The sequence below is a fragment of the Rhinatrema bivittatum genome, chromosome 10 (assembly GCF_901001135.1).
Source record: "Rhinatrema bivittatum chromosome 10, aRhiBiv1.1, whole genome shotgun sequence".
In the NCBI taxonomy this organism is placed as follows: Eukaryota; Metazoa; Chordata; class Amphibia; order Gymnophiona; family Rhinatrematidae; genus Rhinatrema; species Rhinatrema bivittatum.
Window position 1 is genome coordinate 87268690 of NC_042624.1, and position 24799 is coordinate 87293488.

General features: G+C 40.6%; 1 protein-coding gene across 5 annotated transcripts in view; it reads left to right on the forward strand.

The window, feature by feature from the left end:
• Positions 1–24799, forward strand: part of TTLL7 (tubulin tyrosine ligase like 7) — a 291830-nt gene that overhangs the window by 221459 nt on the left and 45572 nt on the right. For all 5 annotated transcript variants that reach the window (XM_029618375.1, XM_029618378.1, XM_029618377.1 and 2 more), the window contains one exon: positions 8417–8497. In XM_029618375.1, coding sequence (XP_029474235.1) covers positions 8417–8497 — 81 coding nt within the window. The remainder of the gene's footprint in view (positions 1–8416; positions 8498–24799) is intronic.

Genomic DNA, 24799 nt, shown 5'->3' on the forward strand with positions numbered 1-24799 from the left:
TATCATAAGGAATAGCATACATATTGTATAATATATAACCATATATGTTATTATAATCATTTATTATCTCTAACATTATTCATTTATGCTATACCCTTATTATTCTGCACAACCACGGCTCACTACCTCAAAATTTATCAACTGACAAAAAACAAGTTTGTTTAAGCGTTATAAATTCATAATATATGCTTTTAAGCATTAAACCTCAAATATACTTGTTTTTTGTCAGTTGATACCCTTATTATTACCATGAAATATTGAGAGACCATTGTAAGAAAACAGAGCATACATAACTTCAATAAATCCACATTTCTATTACAATATTTAGAAAGTGATAGGGTTTACTTATTTACCTACTGATTTCGCTTCAGAATTGGGTTGCAATTCTCTTGAAACCAAAAATTTTTCTAACTGATCTGGTTCAAAGAATATGTAACGTTCTTTATCTATTGACATAACACATTTACAAGGAAATTTAATCAATATCTGCGCGCCCAAGGCACGAACTCTTGGGCACATATTCAAAAATTTTTTTCGACGCAGTTGCGTTGTCCTTACTACATCAGGGTACATCCAGATCTTTTCACCCAGGTATAATTTATTCCTATTTCTAAGAAAAATTTTTAATATATTATCTCTCTCAACAGAAGAAGTAAAAGTGACTAATAATATACCCCTCCTTTCAATCTGTTTTTCCTGGGAGCGAAGCAATTTTAAATTTAGACAGTCTGAGAATTAAGCAATTGTACAACATCTATTTTTTATAGCCTCCAGATAGATTTTCAAAAATTCAAACATAGCATCATGAAAACCATTGATGGGTAAGAAAAACTGTATTTCGTCTGAATAGATGAAATTTAAACCCAATCCCACAACAAGTTTACATAATGAGATTAGGGATATAATAAAAAGTATTGCAAACCATGCAGAGCCCTGCAGCACCCCAGTACGAATTTCCCACCATTCAGACATATTATTTCCTACTTGAATCTGCTGTGACCTCTTATTCAGATATGAAGTGAACCATTCAAGGAGTTGACCACTCACATTTAGCTCATTCAAGTGATGAATCAGGATGTTATGATCAATCGTATCGAAGGCAGCCGAGATGGCCAAGATGATAGATAGTCCTGGCTGTCGTTGAAATCACCTCCACACCGTTTCAAAAACTGATAACAGAAGCATCTCGGTGCTACTGTGCTTTCAAAACCCAAACTGATTTGGGTATATAATGGAGTGATCTTCAAGAAAATCTGAAAATTGGGTCAAAACCAAATTTCCAATCAAATGGGCCAGGTATAAGAGAGAGACGATATAGGACAATAATTCAATAAGATATTAGGGCCTAAGTTTTCATTTTTTAAGAGAGATCGAACTGTAGGTCTTTTAATAACTCTGGGTAAGTGGCCTTCAGAGAAAGATAAGTTTACAATTGAACTTAGTCATGGGGTGATTTCTTCTTTTACGATTTTCAGTAGGCTTACGGAGATAGGGTTTCATTTGCAGGGAGCTGGATTCAATTTTGAAATGGCCTGTTGAATTTCTAGGGATGAGACTACAATAAATTGATCCCATACAGGTGTTATGTCTGAGCCTAGTACTGTCTGAATCTCCTGCACCGGAGGCAATATATTAATAAAAGTTTTAATTTTGTCATTAAAAATAGAGGCAAACTCTTCACAAGAATGGGCTGGTGTAAATGAAGGAAACAAATTAGTATTTTCATTAACTTTTTTACCATGTTGATTAGAGCACAGCTATTAAAGCCTGCTGTGTGAATTCTTTTTAGCATAAAATGATTTTTCAGCTATACTGACCATTTTTTTATACTTGTAGAGAAAAATCCTGTAATTTTCTAGATTTACAGTAGATTTCACCCTCTGCCAAGCTCTTTCCTTCCTTCTAAGAACTTTTTTAATGTTTCTTAAATTCTCATACCAAGAAGCAGATTTAGGCCGGTTTGCTAAACATGGTAATCGTTCTTAAAGGGGTAAACTTGTCATTATAGAGTTTGTTTCATTCCAAATGTTTACTGTACAATTGCAATTCCCTAAATCTATATTGTTCAACTTTTCTAGAAAAAGGGCTCTCAACTCCTCAAAGTTAATATACCCTCTTTTCTCAGTCTGAAATATTTTTTGTTCCATCTGGGACATTAAGGACTACAACTTCATATTAAAGGATATTAGACTTTGAATAGACCATGGCAAAGTACTTATAAAAATATTAGTAAATTCCTGATTAGAAATACCAAATCAAGGGTATGTCCTGTTCTATGAGTGGGACCGTTGATAACTTGAGACAAACCCATAGCTGTCATCGATTCAAGAAAGATCTCACTGGTGATAGGTAAAGGGATTTTATCAATATGGAGATTGAAGTCTCCTAAAATTATCATTATGGTAATATCTAACGAGCCACTTGCAAATAATTCAATCAAAGGGGACATGTTGTGGGCCAGCAGCCCAGGGAAACAGTGCACTAAGCAAAGATTGAATAAGTCAGAAGTTAATGCCATTCTCGAGGACAAGCAGGATGGAAGTCTTCATTAGATGGAGCCCCTATACAGAAAACTTATGTCAAAGTTTCTAGAACTTTGACTAGGCACACTGAGCATGCCCAGCACGTCCTATATCATGCGTCCATGTGAGTTCCCTCTCCAGTATCTCTTTTTCTGAAGAACTGTAAGCCTTGCATTGTGAGTGAGCTCACTTTGGCTGTTTTTTTGGCCTTGTGGAAAACTTTGCTTTTTCTTGCGTTTTTCGTGTGTTTTTCCTCGTTGTTCCAGGTCCCTCTCTGTAGCCTTACTGTAGTGTCGGCAATTTGGGTAAGTTTACTTTTGCAGTCAATTCTCCATAGTGGCGGTGCATTGGTGCCTGCTGGCCATCGCCGCTCTGCCACCATCATTTTCGGTTCATGACCCTTTTGTTTCGTACGACATGGCCACTTCTGGTTTTTGGCAATTCCCTAGATGCCTGAGGACCATGTCTATCACGGATCCATATGAGATATGTATCCTCTGCCTGGGGGTATCGCATGATATCTGGGACTGCCGTTTATGTGCCCAGATGACCCCAAAGGGACATCGGCTTTGACTTAACAAGATGGAGTAGCTCTTTGAGTCAAAGAATCCCGAGCCATCAGCATTGGCGGCATCAGCATCAAAGGACCATGGAACCAAACCGATGGACACTGAGCCTTCGACATTGGTGGGACCGTCAGTTCCGTCGATGCCATAGGTGGATTGTCGATCTCTTCCAGGTCGAGGATGTTGGGTTCCTCGTCATTGGCCTCGACACCAGGGAAGGACCAGGCCGAGCATTGAGGGAAGCCGAAGAAGCATCAGCACCGGTCCCCGTCGATGCATGGTGCTGGGCATGGAGATGCACTGGCTTTTACCACAATGTCCCTTAAAGAACCCCATGGCGATAGTGCCAATCCTCCATTGGTGCTAGGGGTCCGCGACAGTCTCCACCTGTCCTGATGCCAGTCACCGATCCATTTCAAGAGTCTGAAGAGGATCTGGTCACCCCTCCTTCCTCCCAGTTGATGATGGCAACTGCAACGTTCGAGGAGGAGCTGGAGTTGCAAGTCCAGCTAGCTGTGGATTGGGCATCAGAAGCAGTGTTGTCCATCCTTGTACCACTTCTGGAGAAGCTCAGTGTGCTTTTCTGTGCATTACCGATCCAGCTGATGTAGGTTCCCGGAACAGCTTTGGTGCCCAGTGGGGCACCGAGGACTCCCCCTACTAATACGGTGGATGTTTCCGATTCCTCCAAGGAGGAAGATCCACCGAGGCTGGCAGAGACTCTGAGGCTTGCCACCCCCAACAGATATACTGGTGCCTACACCTCTGAACGAAAGCCAAGCACCTAGGGACCCATCCCCTGTGGCTTATAGTGAGGATGAGGAGTCCTATGACCCCCGGGGGAATGACATTTCAGAGTCCTCATCCAAGGGCTCTGAGGATCTCCCTTCAGACCCTTCTCCTCCAGAGCAGTAAAGGAAGTCTCCACCTGAGGACTTCGCTGGTTTTGTGAGGGTGATGGCAGAAGCCATCCCTTTTTAGTTATTAACAGAAGAGGATGCCAGGCACAAAATGCTTGAGATCCTCCAGTTCGTGGAGCATCCTAAGGAGATTATGGCTGTCCCGCCAAATTTCCCTTCATGCCCATCTTAGGGGCTGGTAGTGCATCAGGAGGAACTTCTAGCAGAGCTCTCCTCCCTCTTAATGGCCAGAATGGTCGAGCCCATATCACCAGGGCAAAGAGGGCGTTGATTCTACTCCAGGTACTTAATGATTCCAAAGAGAACAGGAGGACTCCATCCCATCCTAGACCTAAGGGCCTTGAACAAGTTTCTAAGAAAAGAAAAATTCTAGATGGTTTCCCTGGGCACCTTGATCCCCCTTTTGCAAAAATGGGACTGGCTATGCTCCCTCGACCTAAAAGGGGCATACACACTCATATTAAGATCTTCCCCGTTCACAGAAAATATCTCTGATTTCTGGCAGGAAAACAAAAATTTTAATTACAGGTGTTGCTGTTCGAGCTTGCGTCAGCCCATTTGGTCTTCACAAAATGCCTGTCCGTGGTAGCGGCTCACCTCCATAGGCTGGGAGTGCATGTTGACGACCATCACAGCAAAGATCCAACAAAGCCAGCAAGTGTCAGTCTGGCATATTTTGAGACTGTTGGGCCATATGGCTGCAATGTCCATATCACTCCCTTGACACATTTACACATGCAGAGAGCCCACTCAGAACCTCCAGGATTGCATCCGAGTCATCCCATCTCTCCGGGACTCATTGTCCTGATTGCACTTACTTTCAGATCTGGAATGGGGGATCTCTTTTTGAAGTCTCCCTGCCCAAATTGTTCTAAAAATGGATGCATCCACCTTGGGGTGGGGAGTTCATGTAGATGGGCTCAGCACCCAGGGCCTCTGGTCCGCTCAGGAACGCTCTTGTCAAATCAACTTCCTGGAGCTTCGGGTGATCAGGTGTACGTGCTATGGGCTTTTAGAGATCGGCTGTCCAACAAAGTTGTCCTGATCCAAGCCAACAACCAGGTAACTATGTGGTATGTCAACAAGCAGGGAGGCACGGGATCATACCTCCTGTGTCAGGAAGTGGTCCAGATCTGTTTCTGGGCCTTGTCCCACAGGATGGTGCTCAGGGCCATGTACCTGGCTGGGTCGGAGAATGTGGCAGCCTTCTGGATGAGGTCAACACCGCCTGCCTTCTTATTAATGGGAGGCACTGTGAGAGGGTGTTCCCATATCCTCAGCAGCAACTCCTTAAGGAACCTGTTTGAGGTTTAGAACCCAACTCTCCCACCAAGGGCCCATTATTTATTTATTTCAAAGTTCTTATATATCGCCTCCTCCGAAGTTTTGAGCGGTTTACAAAGAAAATGTACATAAAATTCTGAAAAACAGTAAAATAGAATAAACTAATAAAATGGAGATAAAATAAAAATACAAAAAACTAGAAACAATACCGTTGTTGGGGTTCAGGCTGTTTCTCCCTTTGTTACCAACAACACTAGTGTTGTGCCTGTTGGCACCTGGTTGGGTCCCCTTTTTTGTTGGGGAACAGCCTGTAGCTAGAAATTCACCCATGTGTAAGGACTACCATCCTACTTGTCCTCGGAGAAAGTAAAGGATGTTCTCAGAGAACAGCATGATGCTAGTCCTCACGAAACCCACCCCCCCCCCACCGCAGAGTTGCTTTTCTCTCATTTTTTATTTTAATCATAATTCTATGTTACAAGACTGGAGAGGGACCCCGCGTGGACGCTTGGTATAGGGCAGGCTGGGCATGCTCAGTGTGCCTAGTCAAAGTTCTAGAAACTTTGATATAAGTTTTCCACATCAGGGCTTCATCTGTTGATGTCACCCATGTGTGAGGACTAACATCCTGCTGTTGTCGGAGAACACCTGCTATAGGTAAGCAACTCTGCTGAATTTCAAAGGGTGGTGAAATGATAAGCTTGAGCAGCGTCAACTGCAAGGAGCATTTGGTAACAGCTATCAGGCCACCTCCTCGCAAACCTTCTCTGGCTGGTGAAAATACATTATATTCTGAAAAAGTCAATTGATTAAGAATAACTTGATCTGAGTCTGTCAACCAGGTTTCTGTGAAATAAATAGAATTTGTGTTATTTTCTTGTATTATATCTGAAATGACAAGGATTAAACATTAGACATTTAATGGAATCAAAGATAATATAAGAGCAGAAGGATTCTCTAAGATTCCCGTTTTTATAGATTTCAAGTAAGACAGTCTTTCTCTTTGGAAACTTCTTAGATTTGTAGGTAGTCTAGCATATCTACCCTGTCCTTGGGTAATTGGGATTGGTAGTCCAGTTGCCATGGGTCACACAATACAAATACAGTTTTTGCTTCAGCTCATTCGATGGCTTCTTAATTGCATGAAAGGTCAGTCTATACAACAACCTCCAAAAGGCTCTTGGTGGGACTTAAGGTGCATGCAAAAAATATTCTTAAGATAGAATATTCAGTATAACCATTGACTATAATAATTCATCATACTAATGTCCACAGTATGGGGTTAGGGTCAGAACACAAAAACAAGACAAAATTTCAGACTCTTAAAACTTCACATTCCTGGAATAAAATTAAATGGCAATAATTGGAGGTAGGCAGACACATACCTTAATTTTGCAAGCTTACATTTTGCCAGTTTAATAAACTTCAGAACTAGTTAAAAAATATATACCTTACATTTTGTTACTTTACATATTTATAGAAAAATTTAAATAGAAACATAGTACCCAGCTGTACAACTTTAGACCACACTGAAAAAAATTGTTCTCTTTTCCTCTGAGTGGCCTTCACCAATTTTAGTAAGTTCTAATTTTCAAATTAAGAAATAATTCTACCCTATGACTGAAAAATAGCCATAGGACCTAGCATCAATGAGATTCCAACACACAGTTTACAATTAAGGTTGATGGAGTAAACAGAATATACCCAGCGCTTTCCATCTTTGACACAGAGAATTGGGCCAGTCTCAGCTAACTTACATTGAAAATTCAGACCAGTAGAATTAAGCTTATGCTGACTCACTCAAAAAAATATCTGATCAGAGTTGAGCCTGACAAGTTCAGATTGATTGTGAACCTCAGATTTTGATCAGAATAGGTCCAGCTGATCTGGAAATCTGGAAAGAAATCAGAGTTAAAATTCCATCTATTTATTTATTTATTTGCTTATTTATTGAAGGAATGAAGTCCTGTCTTTCATCCTGATAGTTTATCCTTCTCAATATAGTGATTCTACCTTCCTGATACAGACATCAAGGGTCTGCCACTTTATACCTACATGGAATTGAAGCATCAGATCTCTATACAGAGAGAGAAACTAGGAATACAGGAGGCTTGAGCACGAAAGTAGAAGGGTTACAGGAATGGACTAGAAGATTGAAGGGTAGACCACAGTTCTGTTTTTGATGTTTTATAGTCTGAAATGTTAAGAAGCCTTCTTATTGAACTTGGTACTGGGTTCTTGAGAGCTGAGCTATGATAGCACTGGACACCCTACCCCTTTAAACCAAAATATTAAGAGGTGAATTTTAAGACCCACACATGTGTGCAGATGCGTTTACTGGCTTGCGCACTTGGACATGGCAATTTTATAACGTGTGCATGTTACAAAATCGGCTGTATGTGTGTACATGTGTGCACAAATTTATATTGAAGCACGCATGTGCATGCAAATGCTGCCTCGAGTGTGTAAGTGTGGGAAGCAATTTAGTAGATTCGTGCGCCAATGCAATTATCTATTTCCCCAGTTCATTTCCAGTTCACCCCGGTAAAGGTGAGAACTACTTAAACCCCCTAGCTAACTTGCCTCCCTTTAATTCCATTAGCCCTGACCCTTAAAACCCCACTTGCTACCCTATATTTTTTAATTTCACAACTTAGACGCCGTTCATAGCAGAAGTAAAGTTACACAGTAGGGGACCCTGCACATGCTTGGGCGCGTAAAGACGAACACAAAGACTTCATGGTACAGTCCCAGCCTGCCCATGCCCTGCCCAGACCATGTCCATTCATTGCCCGTTTTTGTAAAAAAAAATTTGTGCGTGTACCGGAAGATACACGTGTACTCGCGTGGATTTTAAAAACCGCGTGGTGTGCGCCAGGCCGAGTCACTTGCGTATCTCCCAGCTTTGGCACTCGTAGGGCTTTTAAAATCGACCAGTAATTGAACTGGCCCCTTTAGAATCTTTATTAAAAGCTTGTTTCTGTTTTCTGCTAAAGGTAAAAATCTAGTAAATAAATACAGCCCTTTCGGGGAACGGATTCCTCCTTTCTTAGGAAGAATTGTCTTCAAATTTGTTCTTTACAGTTTACATTATTTTTTAAAAGCAATTTCTTGTGTTTTTCAGATTATGGATAATTGGAAATACCATAAATCAAAAGTGGCTTCATATTGGCTGATAAAGCTGGACTCGATAAAACAACGGAAGGTAAGTAATACCTATTCAATATTTGACAAGCAAAGTTTTAATAGCTTGCATATTAGCGCAAAGTCTATGAAATAAACATGCAGCTCTCAGCAATGATGGAAGGTATTTTCTGAATCTGATCTGTGATTGTGCCATCTGTCTTTTGGTAACTCGGGGGTCCATTTTCAGCCACTTTCTGGCCAGCAAAGTTAGCTTGATAAACTTATCCGACTAACTGTGCCAGGATAATCAGGGGCGAAGCCATATCATTGAATATCCCTGAATATTTTAAAATTATCCAGCTAAGTTTATCTGGCTAACTTTAGAATTGCTTTATGGCATGACCCGAGTTTGCCAGATAAGCTATCTGTCTAACTGTGAATATCAGCATTAATAGGATAATTTATGCAGCTAAGTTTACTCCACCCTGGAATACCTCCAGAATGCCCTTATATTATTCAGCTAAATTTTGGCCAGATGAGTTACCCGGTTAAAATGTAAGCCAGATAAGTGCCCAAAATGTTCAAAAGTTGGCACTTAGCTGGATAACTCAGAAGTTATCTGGTGAAACATTGTTGAATGTGGATCCCTTAGTGAATCATTTTAGTCCCCACTACAGCAATGGCAAACATTTTGCTTGCAAAATGACTTTTCTGAAAATTTGGGGAAGCTTTCTACTGAACTCTCAGGGGTATGCTGACAGTACAGTACATTGAATTCTGCAGTGTCATGTAATGGCAGTAATGTATGAAGGAAATTAGCTGTTTTACTCTGTTTTCCTCCATTAGCAAATGCCATCACAGGGCATTCTCTGTGCATGGGAAAAAGGCATAGTGATTCCGGCCGTTTATGAACAGAACATGCTGTCCATTAACTGTCTACATTTTTTGTCCATTTTCTACACAACAGTTCAGTGTACAGCTGCAGCTACAAAATTATTTCTGCTCTGGATCGGTGTAAATAATTAGAACATCGTATAGAGTAACCCACCAAGAGACTTGTGTAAAATTCTACTTAAAGTTCCAGATCAGCTAATTCCTTGCCTTTGCCATTTTGAAACATATCGAAATAATTTGCAACAGTTTTCTAATCTGAAAAATTAATGAAGCATAAATAATCATTTTAATTTACCGTCTGTATTTTACCTTGTTGGCAAAGACGTCAAATAAGCAGGATTTGTTTCTTGTCAAGCACAAGGATCCTGGTCATTTTGAGACAGCTTTTTAAAAAACTGAGGCCTGGATTTTCTAAGATTGCACTGGTTTGTGAATCGCGCGGTAACGGGGGGTGGGGCGAAGCGGGGGACGAGCCTGTGAAAGCTGGCAGCGATCGCACCACCGTGGTGTTATCGCTGCCGGCTTTTGCACCCAATAGCACCATCGTGAAAGGTGGTGCTATTGGGCACGCTACTGGCAGTGATAAGGGGTCTTACCTTATCGCTGGCAGCGAAGTTTCCGCAGCGTCTGCCCTGACGCCGCCCCAACTCCTCCTCTTCCGGTGCCGATGCCGCCCCAATCTAGCTATTGCACACGAAAAGTTCCTTTTTGTGTGCGATAGGGTTAGAAAATAAACCCCAAAGTTAGGCTCCTGAACCGTTTGAAAATTGATCTCTTTACAAGTTGTACTCCAGTTTGATTGCTTGTTGTCAAATCACTCACCCATCATTGACTGCAGTCTATATAATAAGGAAACATTACTGTTATCTTCAAGACATAAATAGAGATAAGACAAGAGCAATTTTACTAAATTTATCATTAAAATTATTAGCAATTTAGCATGTGATTGTCAGGATCAGTGAGTATCATCGCAATGGAGTTGGCATAATTACAGGGCTTATTGTCTTTCAAGGCATACAGCCTGGGCGCCTGGGGCCATGATATAATTGCAGAGATTTTTCATTAAAAGAGAAGACATTTTTAGGATCAGGGCTTAAAGGAGTTTCCTCTAGCCTGCTTTTTTAATGCTGGAGGACTTAGTGTCAGCAGTTGTCTGATCAGATGTAAAGCCTGATCAAATACCCATACAATAAATCTGCCAGAGAAAAAAAAAACCAGGAGACAAGACAGGAAAGAAGAAGAATGGTAGAGAAAAAAGTAAATTGTGGCACAAACTGCAAATAGACAACTGAAGAAAAGCCCGAAGGTGACCAAATTTGCAATTTTGTTTTGTTTATGATATTTTAGTGGTCCAAAACATGGATAGGAGATAAACAGTGCACAGTGTTTACATAGAAGGAAATGAATGCATATTTTCTCGTCCATTGAGAGGGATTTCAGTCACTTTGTAGAACTATTGAGTTCCTCGCTAATGAATATTGCTGTATTTGAGCGGCGAGCCATCCCGTTCACAAGCTGTCCTTTTCTGTTCTGCAATTTAGCTCGCAACTGATAATTTTGTGCTGGTCATGCAGTGGTTTGTGATGATGGCAGAACATACTGTTCAGAGCTGCCTAGTTACAGCTGAACTGTAATTACGGGAGCGTGCTTTTCACAGGCTTCTAAAGAGCTCCGGCTTTGCAGAGGCTCTGATTTGGATGACAGAGTTGCTTATGAGTTTTCCACAAACATTCCATCTTTAAAAAAAAGGATTGATTCTGTTCCTCTTGATCTGATGCAGTTCAACATGATGTTATTTGATAAGACTTGATGTTATATAATGAGAAGCTGAGTCTATGTGTACAGTTGTGACAGATTACATACCACACTATTAGATGTGTCTGTTAACTGATGACTGATTAGCAATTGTTTGCTCCTTCCCCAGCAAAATGGATTTGGCATAATAGCATCAGCACATTTGTGACAGAATTGTAACGTTATTTCTAAACAGAGCAGGAGAAAGAAATGAGTTGAGATAGATTAAAAGGCCTTTTTGTATATGGGTTCGGTACCATCCAAACTTATATACCACCTTTCTGGGCCATCAATGGACCACCAACGTGGATGACAAAAAAAAGCAAAATACATAAACAAATATACCGTAAAACAGAGGGAAGGTAGCTTTCAGAACTGCTCGCATGTGCGCGTATATGGGCGCACAGTAATTTACTACTGTATTTTATAACCTGCAAGGAAATGATATGCGTAGGTTACAAAATACAAGTACATATGCACGCATATAGGCTCACCTATGTAAAAACCATGAACTACCAAGTTCGGACTTATCTGGAAAAGTAGTGGTATTTATTCATATGAATTCCTTTTTATGTGGCTAAGAACTGGCACTTAGCCAGATAAGTCTGAAAAGTGCTACTTGTCTCTCTAATAATCACTTTTCCAACCAATCCAGGTATGTAAGATAGCCAGATAAGTTTAAAACAAAACACTATTTATCCAGATAAGTTCAAATTTGTCCATCTAAGTAGCAGCAAAGGCACTACTTATCCCGAAAAGTCAAAATTTATCCGGAAAGGTATGCGCAAGTGATATACCCATGTATTTGTAATTCCAATTTTAAAGGGATACATGAATAGATTTTACTCATGTTATTTAGGTGCATTTACCACCATAAATCAGCTTTTTCATGCATAAGTCAGGGGATTTTATAACATGCGCATGGCACTTAAATTACCAGTTCTACTGGTACCAGTTCTACTCCCCTATGAGGAAAGACTAAAGAGGTTAGGACTTTTCAGCTTGGAGAAGAGACGACTGAGGGGGGATATGATAGAGGTGTTTAAAATCATGAGAGGTCTAGAACGGGTAGATGGGAATCGGTTATTTACTCTTTCGGATAGTAGAAAGACTAGGGGGCACTCCATGAAGCTAGCATGGGGCACATTTAAAACTAATCGGAGAAAGTTCTTTTTTACTCAACGCACAATTAAACTCTGGAATTTGTTGCCAGAGGATGTGGTTAGTGCAGTTAGTATAGCTGTGTTTAAAAAAGGATTGGATAGGTTCTTGGAGGAGAAGTCCATTACCTGCTATTAAGTTCACTTAAAGAATAGCCACTGCCATTAGCAATGGTTACATGGAATAGACTTAGTTTTTGGGTACTTGCCAGGTTCTTATGGCCTGGATTGGCCACTGTTGGAAACAGGATGCTGGGCTTGATGGACCCTTGGTCTGACCCAGTATGGCATTTTCTTATGTTCTTATGTACCAAGTAGTCTACCAGTTTGCCCATTCCAGCTGCAGCTTGTAAAGACCATTTTGGATCTTCAGTCTAAAATTCCCTCATTTCACCCAGACCCCCCACCCATTCATTTCTTCATTTTTGGGATGTTTACAATCAGAAATTGAGCAGGAGTAAATATATACAAATAAAAGACTTAAGCGTGTCACTTTGGCATGCTTTAAAATAGCAATATATGGGGTAGATTTTCAAAACTAGTGCACATGTGTCCACGTGCTCACGCTACCCGGAGCGTGCACATGGTCACCCGATTTTACAACATGCACACACAGGTGCGCACATGTTATGAAATCGGGGGTCAGTGCATGAAAGAGGGTGCACAATTGTGCAACCTGTGCAAGCCGACGCCCGTGGCCTTCCCCCGTTCCCTCCCAGGCCACTCCGATTTTGGAGCGGCCTGGGAGGGAACTTCCTAACCCCGCTAACCTAACCTCCCTTCCCCTTTCCCTAACCCTCCCGCCCCTTAGCCCTATCCTAACCCCCCCGACCTTTATTTTACCTGTTGTGCCTGCCTCTGGGCAGGCGCAAGTTGTGTGTGCCTGCAGCCTGCTGGCACAAGATCCAACAACACAGCAGCAAATGGCTGCTGTGCCGGAGGCCTCTGGCCCCGCCCAGCCCTCCAAACCTCCCCGCCCCTTTTTCAAAGCCCTGGGACATATGCGCATTCCGGGGCTTTACATGCGTCGCTGGGCTTTTCTAAAATATGCCTGGCGTGTGTAACCCCACCAAAGCGCGTGAATCCAATGGATTTACGTGTGTAGGCTCTTTTTTTATACATGCAAAGTTACTCATGGACCCTGAGTTATGCAAATATTTTGCTGTTTTGAAAATAGCATATACTCGCTTGTGTGCTTTTTGCACACTCATGTACTGTTTTTACTCGCACATCTTTTGAATATTCACTTCATAATATTTACATAAATACATAATACTTAAATACTATTACAAATGCCTTATCAAACAGGATATTACATATGTATATACACAAAAAACATAAGAATATAGAAATGCATTCTTAAAAATAATAACAATGATACTTAATTAGAATAATACATAATCAAACCCCAAATCCCCAAAGACTTGGTCAACCCCCTTCTCTCTCTGAGGGGCTTAACATTCAGTACCTATTACAAATTAACAAAAATAAACAACAAAATACATTATTATTAATACGATAGAACATCCAGAAAGTATAAAATATATTACAGAAGATTCACAGTTTATATCCTTTCGTTGCTTTAATCCCTGCCCCTCTGTCTTACAGAGGGACCAGGGAAGAACAAAGAAAATATCGACCACATCCAAAAACTGACTACTAAAGCCCAACCCAAGCTCTGTAACTCACATAAATAAGACAAACGTTCTCCCTGTTGTTCCCAGTCACTCACAAATGCACCATAGTACTAGTAAAAAATCTAAAGCCAGTTTAGATGTACATTCCCTAGAGCTTCTGTAGACAGATAATTTATAAATCTGAGTAATAAATAAAAGACTAGGAAGAGTTTAGGACCAGATTGAAAGACTTGACAAAGCTCATGAGAAAATCTCAAAAAATTGCACATTTTTATGGGAGCCAGTTTTTCAAGCAGCTATGGGAAAGTCTTAAGCAGAAAACTCTACAGCTACACAAGAAATTGCTATAGTAGCATTAACGTGAAGCAGCATCTGACTCCTCCCGCCACCCCATGTAGACTGTAAAACAGTAACGTTCAAACAGCCGTGCGAGCATATTTGTATGCACATATGCTGGCTCGTGCGAATGGCCGCGGCCATTTTAGAATATAGGTGTGAATATTCACACGTGGTATAAAATCGTCAGTACACACACGCATGTACGCAGAATTCTATGTGAGTGTGAGCATGTGCGCGCAAATGCAGGCTGTACTGTGTAAGTAGCAGGATTCTGTTATACATACGTGTGCTGATGCAATTACCCAGTCCGTTCCCAGTTTGCCCAGATAAAGGCTAGGACTTCCTAACCTCCCCTAATTAACCTGTCCCCCCTTTTACCCTTTTATCCCCAATCATTCAGTTCTCGCGAACTAGCCTCGTTTTTTTTTATTATACTAGTTACATGCCATCCATCCATAACAGAAGTAAACATACATGGATAGGGACCCCTGAGCGTGCTTATGAGTGTACATACATGCTGTTTTAAAGCTCAGATCTGGGAACACCCATGCCCCATCCAGACCACTCCTACTCCCCACCCCTTGTTCCCCCCTCCCCCCCCCCAATTTTTATGCATGTACTCGGAGATATGCATGTACTCGTGTGTTTTTAAAAATCTGCATGGCGTGCACCAACGTATCTCCTGGCTTTGGCGCGCGCCAAGCTCTTAAAATTTACCCCTAAGCATTTTTAGCTGATTATTTTTGTGAAATTTCTATAAATTGTTAAAGGACTTGGCCTAGTATCTGGAAAATACTTTCTTCCAAAGAGATTTTTTTAGTTTTTGCCTTATGATTGCTGCATGTAGCTAGGGAGAATGAAGTTTTTAATATTTCAAAGTTTTATGCAAATTAAAGCACTAATTTAATTTGTATTGTCAAGGAAAACAAAACTCTTTAGATCCCCTTTTATCTTCTGATTTCATTTTACTGCTAAGAAGAGATTGGTGCCAGATTTAAATTTTGGACTAAATTTGGGCATAATAATGCAATCAACCCATAAATCAGTTGACTTGAACCATTCTGACATTGTGTATCTTTTGCACATGGATTACATTTATTACAGTTTTGTGGAAGAGGGAAAAACTCTGAAAAAATCGTGCAGACAAAATCTTTGTTTTAACCTTTGATTTTATTAATGGTATTTGTGTTATATACTTTTATGTATGTTGGCCTATACACTGCTTTGAATGACCTCAATCGGCAGGGGAAGCGCTGAATAAGTGCTCCCAATACTTTTTATGTAAATAAATACATAAAAAGTATTGGGGGCACTTTTACTCAGTTCTTAAATGTAGTCATTTTGGGCAAGAGTACCTTTGCAAATGTTTTTGCTGTGGATTTTGGCCCTTTCTGCAGGAAATTGACTTCTTGAGCAAAGATGCACTGTTTCAAAACTGTGCCAGAAAACTGGCTTCTAAGCTTTTTGCACTTTCATTGCCCAGCTTTTGGGTAAAACTTAAATGTGGCCTTTTGTAGTTAACATTTCTGAATGGAAACTCAAAAGCATGACAATAAAATTGTTTCCCTCTTTATTTCACCCCCACCCCCTAAAAACAGTTTACTAAATAAAGTATATTACAGTTATAGCCAACTCCAGTCCTCAAGAGCCACAAATGGACTCTTGAGGACTGGATATCAGTAATGAATATGCATGAGATCGATTTGCATGCACTTGGATCTATGAAGAAGGCCAAAACAACAGCCAACACAGCCAAGAAATTGGTTGATTGACTTTTTGAATAATCTAGATAGTACTAATGCTTTAAAGCATACAGTAATGTTTGACTTCTAATTAGCAAGCCCAAATCAGTAACATTTAAATAGAATAGAGTTTGTCTCGAGTGCCACATGTTGGTTAGGTTTTCAGGGTATTCACATTGAATATGCATGAAATGCATTTGCATGCAATACCTCCAATACAAGCGAATGCCTCTCATTCATATTCATTGTGGATACCTGTAAACCTGGCTGACTTGCGGCAATCGAGGACCCGCGTTGCCTAGTCCTGAAATAGAACCTCTTAGCTCATCCTCTGTATGCAAGTAAAAGGTTCTATTTAAGTGTTTGAGATATCCGCGCTCAGATTATAACCCCCAAATTAATAATAAACCAAACATGAAGCAAATAAGAAACCGAAGATGAACAAAATAACATGTCCATGTTTTGTCTGTAGACCCTTGGGCTGAGGTGAGATTGGCTCTGCCTAAAGAGAGGAGCACTGAAGGTTCTCACTGCCAGCAGGCAGACCCAGGCAAAGCAGATACCGGTCAGGAGCTTCACCTTTAACAGCCTACATTCCCCTAGGATTGAGCCTTTGGGTGCCAGGGTCAGCAGGACTTAGGTGAGGGTCTCTGCAGATGTCTGGAGACATGGTCCAAGGCCAGATTAGGGTCGTAGGCAAGCAGCGATCAGGCATTTCCAGAGTCCAGTTAAGGGTCAAGGCAGGCAGCGATCAGGTGTATCCAGAGTCCAGGCAAGGGTCGAAACCAGGTATCCATCCAAGGAAGCGGAAAAGGGACGGATAGGGCTGAGGCAGGCTGGGGAGGCAAGACTGGTACACACTTGGTAGACGAAGGCTGGAACAGGCTGGGCAGACGAAGACTGGAACAGGCTGGATAGCAATACGTACTATTTAAGGAAGCTGGACATTTTGCTGAGGCAGGAGCATCAGGGGAACTGCTCCTAAATAGGGCGGTGCCAGTGACATCATCACTAGAGACTGCAAGGACTTTCCCGCTGCGGTCCCTTTAAATAGGCTGACGTCGGTTAGGTAGGTAAGGAGAGGTGCAATGCATTGAGGCTAGCGACATCCTGCCATATGGTGTTTGCCACTATAATAGACAAAAAACTGGAAAAATGTGACACAACTAGTCTCAAAAATCACAATAAAGTCACAAATATACTATGGTACTTTTCAATTAGGTATACCCTCATTTATGGGCTGATGCACACTTCCGCCTACCGGCGTTTTTTGCTTTCAGGTACAACTGCCAACTTGGCTGCCCATTTAAAGTACGATCATAGGGTTACCCATTTTTTTAAAGAAAAGTCCATATATTTACGCCGCACAGATTAAGCGCTGTATGGAAAAAAAATTTTCATTTAGAGGATCGGTCAGAATGTGCGGCTACTGTGGATCCGCCATTTTGACGCTTTTCTTTTTAAAAACGTGCTCGAATTCAAAATGAGCCAATCAGGAAGCTCTTACTTCAGAGAACAGCTGAGCTATTAGAATGTCCCTTTAAATCAACGAAGACCACTCAATGGCATCATTCATTCCCCGCGGCGATTCCGACTGTAATTTAAAGATCCAATGTTGTTCTTTGTAATTAAGGATAGAATGCAGATCTCCTTTTCTAACTGTTTGTGGAACCATTTCTAAGATGGTCCACTTTAATTCAGTAAACTTATGACCTTTTAGAATACAGTGTTTCACCATCGGGGCTTCAAGATTTTTGGTGTTCAATCTGCTCCTGTGTTCTCTGAGTCGTACTCTGACCGGCCTAGATGTTCTTCCAACATACAGCATTGGGCAGTCACATTGGATAACATATACCACTTGATGGGAATTACAATCGGTAACGAACTTTTTCTTATGTATAATATCAGTGCATGGATCTCTCCAAGTATCTCCAGTGATTGACAGATCACACATGTCACATTTTCCACAGATGGAGTGGGAACCAACTAGATCAGGTTTCGTGGTGGGAGGCAATGCCGCTCTCACTATATGATTTTTAATGTTGGTTGGTTGGTTGGTTAATGTTTTGGTGTTTGCCGGCATGTCAGCGGTGTTTCACCACATTGGTAGACAGAGTGGCTAGCCCGGCCACAAAGGTAAGGGCAGCAGTTTGTGGGGGGGGGCAGCCCGTGGATTGCCAAACACAACAGTCCAAAATACCTGCTTCACAATCAGCCACAAAAGTAAAACAGGCAAATGTTCTGCCATAGGGTAAGCGCTTGGCTCTTGGAAATGGGACTTTTCCAGGTCTAATGCATTCATAGGTGAGATAATGGTTTCAGTGGCAACAACTGCTGCCAACTAACTGTCCTCCCAGCAGAGAGCAGACAGATATTAGCAGGAAATAAAAGAGAATGTTACTAAGAGTAGAAACGAAAAAAAAAAAATTGCCCCTTACTTCTTCAAGCCTCTGCTTCTTCCACTAAAGTACAAGTCAAAAAGGCAGATGCGCTTTGTAGTCTGGGAATTTTTCCAGATTCATTTTGAGTGAAGTTGGGCACTCCATGTTGCCTGTGCTAAGCAGGATGCTTCAATCTGCCACACTGCCACAGGCAATACAATATGCATAAGATGGCAGGCCATTTAGGTAGGAAATGGCAATTTATGCCATGCCTGGCCACAGCTGCTTCTCATTTCCAATTACATTACAGGGTCTTTCTTTAGATCAATATATATTTCATATTGCAGATAATTATTCAGTGGTATTAAAGCGCATTTGAATTTACCCTCACTGTGTTGCTGCACTCTTGGATAATCATAGAACATTCATGATTGTTGCGGCATTTTTTTCCTGCCATTTGTCTTGCCATGGCTTTTTCTTTAGCTCAATATTCAAAATGACTCCTTTTTTTTTTTTTTTGTAGTACCTGTGTAGATTCTGATACTTGAAATATGGTCGAGTTGTATTTTGGAGAAAGAAAGTGAGGGAAATAAAATTGGGCTCTTGATCCTTATCGTACTTTAGTTACTGAAAAAACAAATGCCAAGAACGCACCTTCCAGTCGATAAAGGACTTCATTAGATGGAGCATGATGTTACACTGTCTAACTGGTGGGGAAAGTAGTTTGTCTGTCTGTGCATAACTAGTAGAGAGGAAGGACGAGAAGCAATGAAAAACCCGGGAGCAGGTCTTATGATCTGCCATTCTGTCCATTTCTTGCCTTAACCTTCACCCCCATGTGTAGAAAGAGGAGAGGGTATGGGAAATAAACAAGTAGATTTGAAAAGAGGAGGAGGAGAAAGCAGCTTGCAAAGGAGGGGCTACATGGGGCACTGTCCTGTGCCAAATAAACAAAACATCCACAGCAGGAGGCAAATTAGACATGCAAGTGGTGCTGACTGTAAATAAAGCATAAAACAGCCCTCCGCCATAAGGTAGCCTGACACTTGTTCTCTCACAACAAAAGCAAAATAGAAGCAGCTGGTAACGGGGAAAAAAATATTTTTTTCATTCTGTGGTTGCCAGCAGTGAGAAAAACTTCCTCTCTCTCAGCACCATTTCCCAGGCATGCATGTAGGTGAAGGCTCTATATGTTATGGTGGTATGTATGCATGTGCTTGACCCTACAGTTGTGTGTATACATGGATGGGGGTTTGAAGAAGAAATGAAACAACCTGGAAGTGTCAGTACCTAAAAGAGAGGATGGTGAGAAGAACTTAGTGGAAGGAAATGGTAGCAGGGGAGAGTGAGGCACTGATGTTAAAGACTATTAATAATATACAAGAGAAGTTCTATGACATGTGCACTGTATTTACATCCCATTCTGTGAGCTAACCTCACGTGCCTGTGAGATCTAGCTCTGATTTCTTTGGGATACAGTTTAAATTTTGTCCTTTGAATATTGAAATGTTGATCCAGTAACATCCACTTACATTCTTCTGTCCAGAATTCAATAATTTTGGACTATCTTTGTACTATTATTTGCACCTGTTTACTGCAAGAGGGCTAGAATTTTAACCAAATATTTGTCTCTTTATGACGATCATCTTTTCTCAGTTCAGCTCAGAACTTGCCTTTTTTGGTCCAGTAGCTTCTTCTTACTATCTCGAACTTCCAATTCCATTGGAACCTGTCCAAGCTTATTCTCTCTTCTCTCTCCCTCCCATCCAGTCAAAGCATTGCAGCGACAGTCCTCTGACTCAGAGACATGGACCAGGGTTTCCTTTGGAACTCCGTATTAGTAGTGCTCTCTTGTGCCCAGTCAGGAAATGTCTCTGTTAAGTGATGGTTGGGACTTCTTCCCTCCTGGGGACTGGGAATGCTGCCTTTGCTGTAGTCCAACCTCCTTCACTCTATGACGTTAATAAGTAGCACATTTAAAACAAATTGAAGGAAATTCTTTTTCACTCAACATAAAATTAAGCTCTGGAATTCATTGCTGGAGGATGTGGTAAAGGAAATGAGCTTAGCTGGGTTTAGAAAGGTTTGGACAAGTTTCTGGAGGTGAAGTCCATCAATTGTTATTAATCAGGTAGGCTTGGGGAAAGTGACTATTTATCCCTGGGCGTTAGTAGCATGGGATCTATTTACTGTTTGGGATTTTGCCAGATACTTGTGACCTGGATTGGCCACTGTTGGAAACAGGATACTGGGCTTGATGGAGTTTCGATCTGACCCAGTATGGCAAGGCTTATGTTATTTTCTTATGTTCTTATGCTGGGCCTGGAACAGGATTCAGCCCCATCTCAGAACCTACCCAGGAGCTATTACTCTGTCTTCTGAAAGAGGTAGCATTTTGTCGGGTGGTTTTGCAGTGGCTGATCTTGTACTTAAAGGACCATTCACAATGGGTTTGCAGGGAACAGAGTTGTTCAATATCTAGACCTTTATTATGTGATGTCCACTTCTCGTCAATGCATATCTTGCCCCACTGGCTGCGTTGATCGGATACTTTGGGATGGAATGTTTTTTAAAGGCAAATGATATCTAGATTGTGGCATATATTGATAAAAAGCAGTCGACTGGAGTTCTGTAACAATTTATATGAAGGTCTTTCCTCCCTGTGCCTGAAAATACTACAACTTCTTCAGAATACCACAATATGGCTCCTCACTGGAGCAAATGTAATTGATCATTTTGAGAAATTGCCACTGATTGTCAGTTGAGTTCCGAGTAAAGGTTAAGGCATCATCAATCATTTTCAAATGTCTTCATACAGGTATGTCAGTATGCTTAATTAATTTATTATCATGCCATACTCTTGGACAATTTCTCAGGTCTTCCCAGCACAGTTTGTTCGCGGTTCCCTCTTTGACCTCTCTGAGGCTGACCTGTTCTAGGCAGCGAACATTTGGATGTTTTGTTTCAGCCTTCTGGAATTGTTTACTATCTGACATTTATTGGAATCATGCTATCTGTGGTTTTGGAAAAACTTTGAATGATTGCCAGTTCTCTTGATCATGAGTCCATCTTATCAATCCCAAGTCTTCCAATTTAACAAATTCTGCAGCGGCAGCATTGTACAAATCACAAATCAGCTCCTCTTGTTATATTTTTCATCCACCCCACCTTCTGAAGCCCATCCCATCTGAAAGTGCCCCTTTTACAGTGGTGCATATACAGAGCGTCATACTGATCCTATACTGAGGTTCTCTCTCTCTCTCTGAAAATGCATCATGTGTTGCTGAAATTGCCTTTAGGTAGAGGGTCAGGTTTAATTGGTATAAGGACTTTCAGCGCTCAGTGTTTTTAAACTTATTATTTTGTCTTGATGTTTTAATTATGATTGTTAGTTGTGATGTGCTTGTTAATTTTTGTTTTAAACAAAATAGTCAGCTGTGATATACTTTTTATTGCACCTCACCTCGAGACATTGAGAAAAGTGAGTCATCAAGTTGAAATAAAATAATTGTACGAAGTGCAAAAAATAGCTTTGTTGAACTGACTTGTTTTTGTAAGCCTGCATACAATTTTAGGTGAGATTTGATGATTCAGCTCCAGGCTGGTGCTTGATATATACTTCTTGTAGAAAAACAGCATTAAAGCACACCTACAGTATGAAGGACTACACTGTATATTATGTTCAAAGTAGTAAATTTTATCTCATGAATTCAAAAGTTACATGATTTATTAGTAATTCTTCATGGTAAGTAAAGAGAAGTGTCAAGAGTGGTTGATGTTTTGAATAGAAGAATAAATCTTGTTCAGGATATATGCTTCTCTTCTGAAAAGGAATAATAATTCTCTTTGAAACAATGTGCACTTAATTTTCTTTTCTCCTACTGTGGAAAATTACCATAACATGGACACATACAATGTGACCAGCCCTCTTACCCCTACTGCCTTCTTATTGCTGTCTGGCCCCTCTCTTCCCTTGGCATAAGGACACCAGAGTTAGGATCTATGCACTAAAACTTATATAAGTTATTTTTTTTTAGCATGCACATACTAAACCCCACCTAATCTGGGATACACTAAATATTTTTGCGTGTCCACTAAAATAAATCCTCTTCAGTGTGAGTGCAAAATTAATGTGCATGCTAAACCAAAAACTTTAGTATGTGTATTCTGTGCCTCGAAATTCCCTCTGCTAATGGCTCAAAGCAAAAGATCTGGTAAGCAAAGAGGCTTTCATTCCCCCCAACCCCCTAATCAAGGTTAGAACCATCCCCATCAAGGGTAACTCCCCTTCAAAGTTGGATTACCTCCTCAATGCTAGATGCCTCCCCTGTCCCCTCAATGAAGCTCGAGCTGACATCCTCTGACCCTCTGGAATGATTCCTTAGCATTCTGGGGACATAAGAACATAAGATATGCCATACTGGGTCAGACCAAGGGTCCATCTAGTCCAGTATCCTATCTTCAACAGTGGCCAATCCAAGTCACAAGTACTTGGCAAATACCCAAACATTAAATAGATTCTACTAATGCTGGCAACAAGCAGAAGCTATTCCCTATTCATTAATAGCTGTTTATAGCCTTTTCCTCCAGGAACTTATCCAAACCTTTTTTAAACTCTGCTACACTAACTACCTTAACCACATCCTCTGGCGATGAATTTCAGAGTTTAATTGTGCATTGAGTGTAAAATAATTTTCTCCAATTTGTTTTAAATGTGCTACTTGCTAACTTCATGGATTGCTCCCTAGGCCTTGTATAATCTGAAAGAGTAAATAATCATTTCACATTTACCCGTTCAAGTCCTTTCATGATTTTGTAGACCTCTATCATATCCCCCCTCAGTGATCTCTTCTCCAAGCTGAATAGCCCTAACCTCTTTAGCCTGTCCTCATTGGGGAGCCATTCCATACCCTTTATCATTTTGGTTGCCCTTCTCTGTACTTTCTCCAGTACAGAATATCTTTTTGAGATGCGGTGACCAAAATTGCACTTTCCTAATAATTCCTAACATTCTATTTGCCTTTTTGACCATCACAGCCAGGGCTGGTGCTAGCTTTTTTTGCTGCCCTGTGCGAACAATTACTGTGTTGCCCCCACCCCCCATTCATTCCTTCTCTGTCCTAGGCCCACCAAAAAAACACCCAGCTCCCTTCAGTGAAGCAAACTTTAAAAATTGACCCCATTCCCCCCCCCAACTCATGACTGGTGCAAGGGTATTAGGTGCCCTAGGTGAACCTTACAGCCTTGCACAATGCCCCCCGCTCCAGTTCACACACACAGTTAAAGAGTTATGTATTTATATTATAAATGAAAAATATCAAAGTACAGTATTCTGAGGTAAAAATATTACTTATGTTATATTTACATGCACTGCTGTGATGCCAACTAGAAATCTCTTGAAAAAAGACATTTGGAACACATATGGTATTAGGCCTATCGTTGGGTGTGGGCGTGACCCTCTGAAAGCCCGAATACACTAATATGCTTCCTATTATTTTATTTATTTATTTATTTATTTATTTATTTATTTATTTATTTAAAGTCTTTTCTATACTGTCGCTAAGTTATATACCATCGCAACAGTTTCCATGTAGGCACATAAGTAAGTTTGGAGTAAGCGTACTTTAGTACATTCTAACAGGTGCCATTAAGTTTTGGTTACATTAAATCATAAAAATAGTAATACGTACAAATGTTTAGTGATGTAGGTTCTGGCCAGGTGTACCTAGAAGGTGTACTTTTACAGGTCAAAAAAATCACATTTACTGTGTTATATTATTACATTCATTGTGTACTCAATTTGTTAAAATATTGTAATGCACATTTATGAGTGCTGTGTGCTGGTGCTCTTCTGTTTATTCCAGTGTATTTTCTATTCTCCGGTCTTATAAAAGGCTTGTTTAAAAAGCCATGACTCACCTCAGTCACACATGCAGAACATAAACAGATCCTCATCAAATACAGAATAGTGCAACCATAAATTAGAAATACAAACATGCAGATAAAAACTGAACTGGAAACTGCAAGATGCCAGACTCTCTATGCAGTGCAACAATGAAAAACACAGAGCCATCACCATTCCTCAAACATCAAACAATAAAATCAAGAAATAAAATAAATATATAATCAAAATATTAAAAACATACTAATAATATTATTTAAAAACTGATGAATAAATGATCAAATAATTCAAAACTCAAATGCAAGTTTTTTAAAATGTACCAAACATCAATAAAATATTTCAAAACAGCAGACACAGCAATAACACCTGAAAAATAAAACTAAAAAGATTTTAAAAATTCACGCTCTCCATATCTGGGAACCTTTGATTTCCAGATGCCCTGAAATTGTCATGGATTATCAGGCAGAGAGTAACTGGGATAGTTGTGCACACGCATGTTCCCTCTCATACACACACATGCTTTCTCTCACTT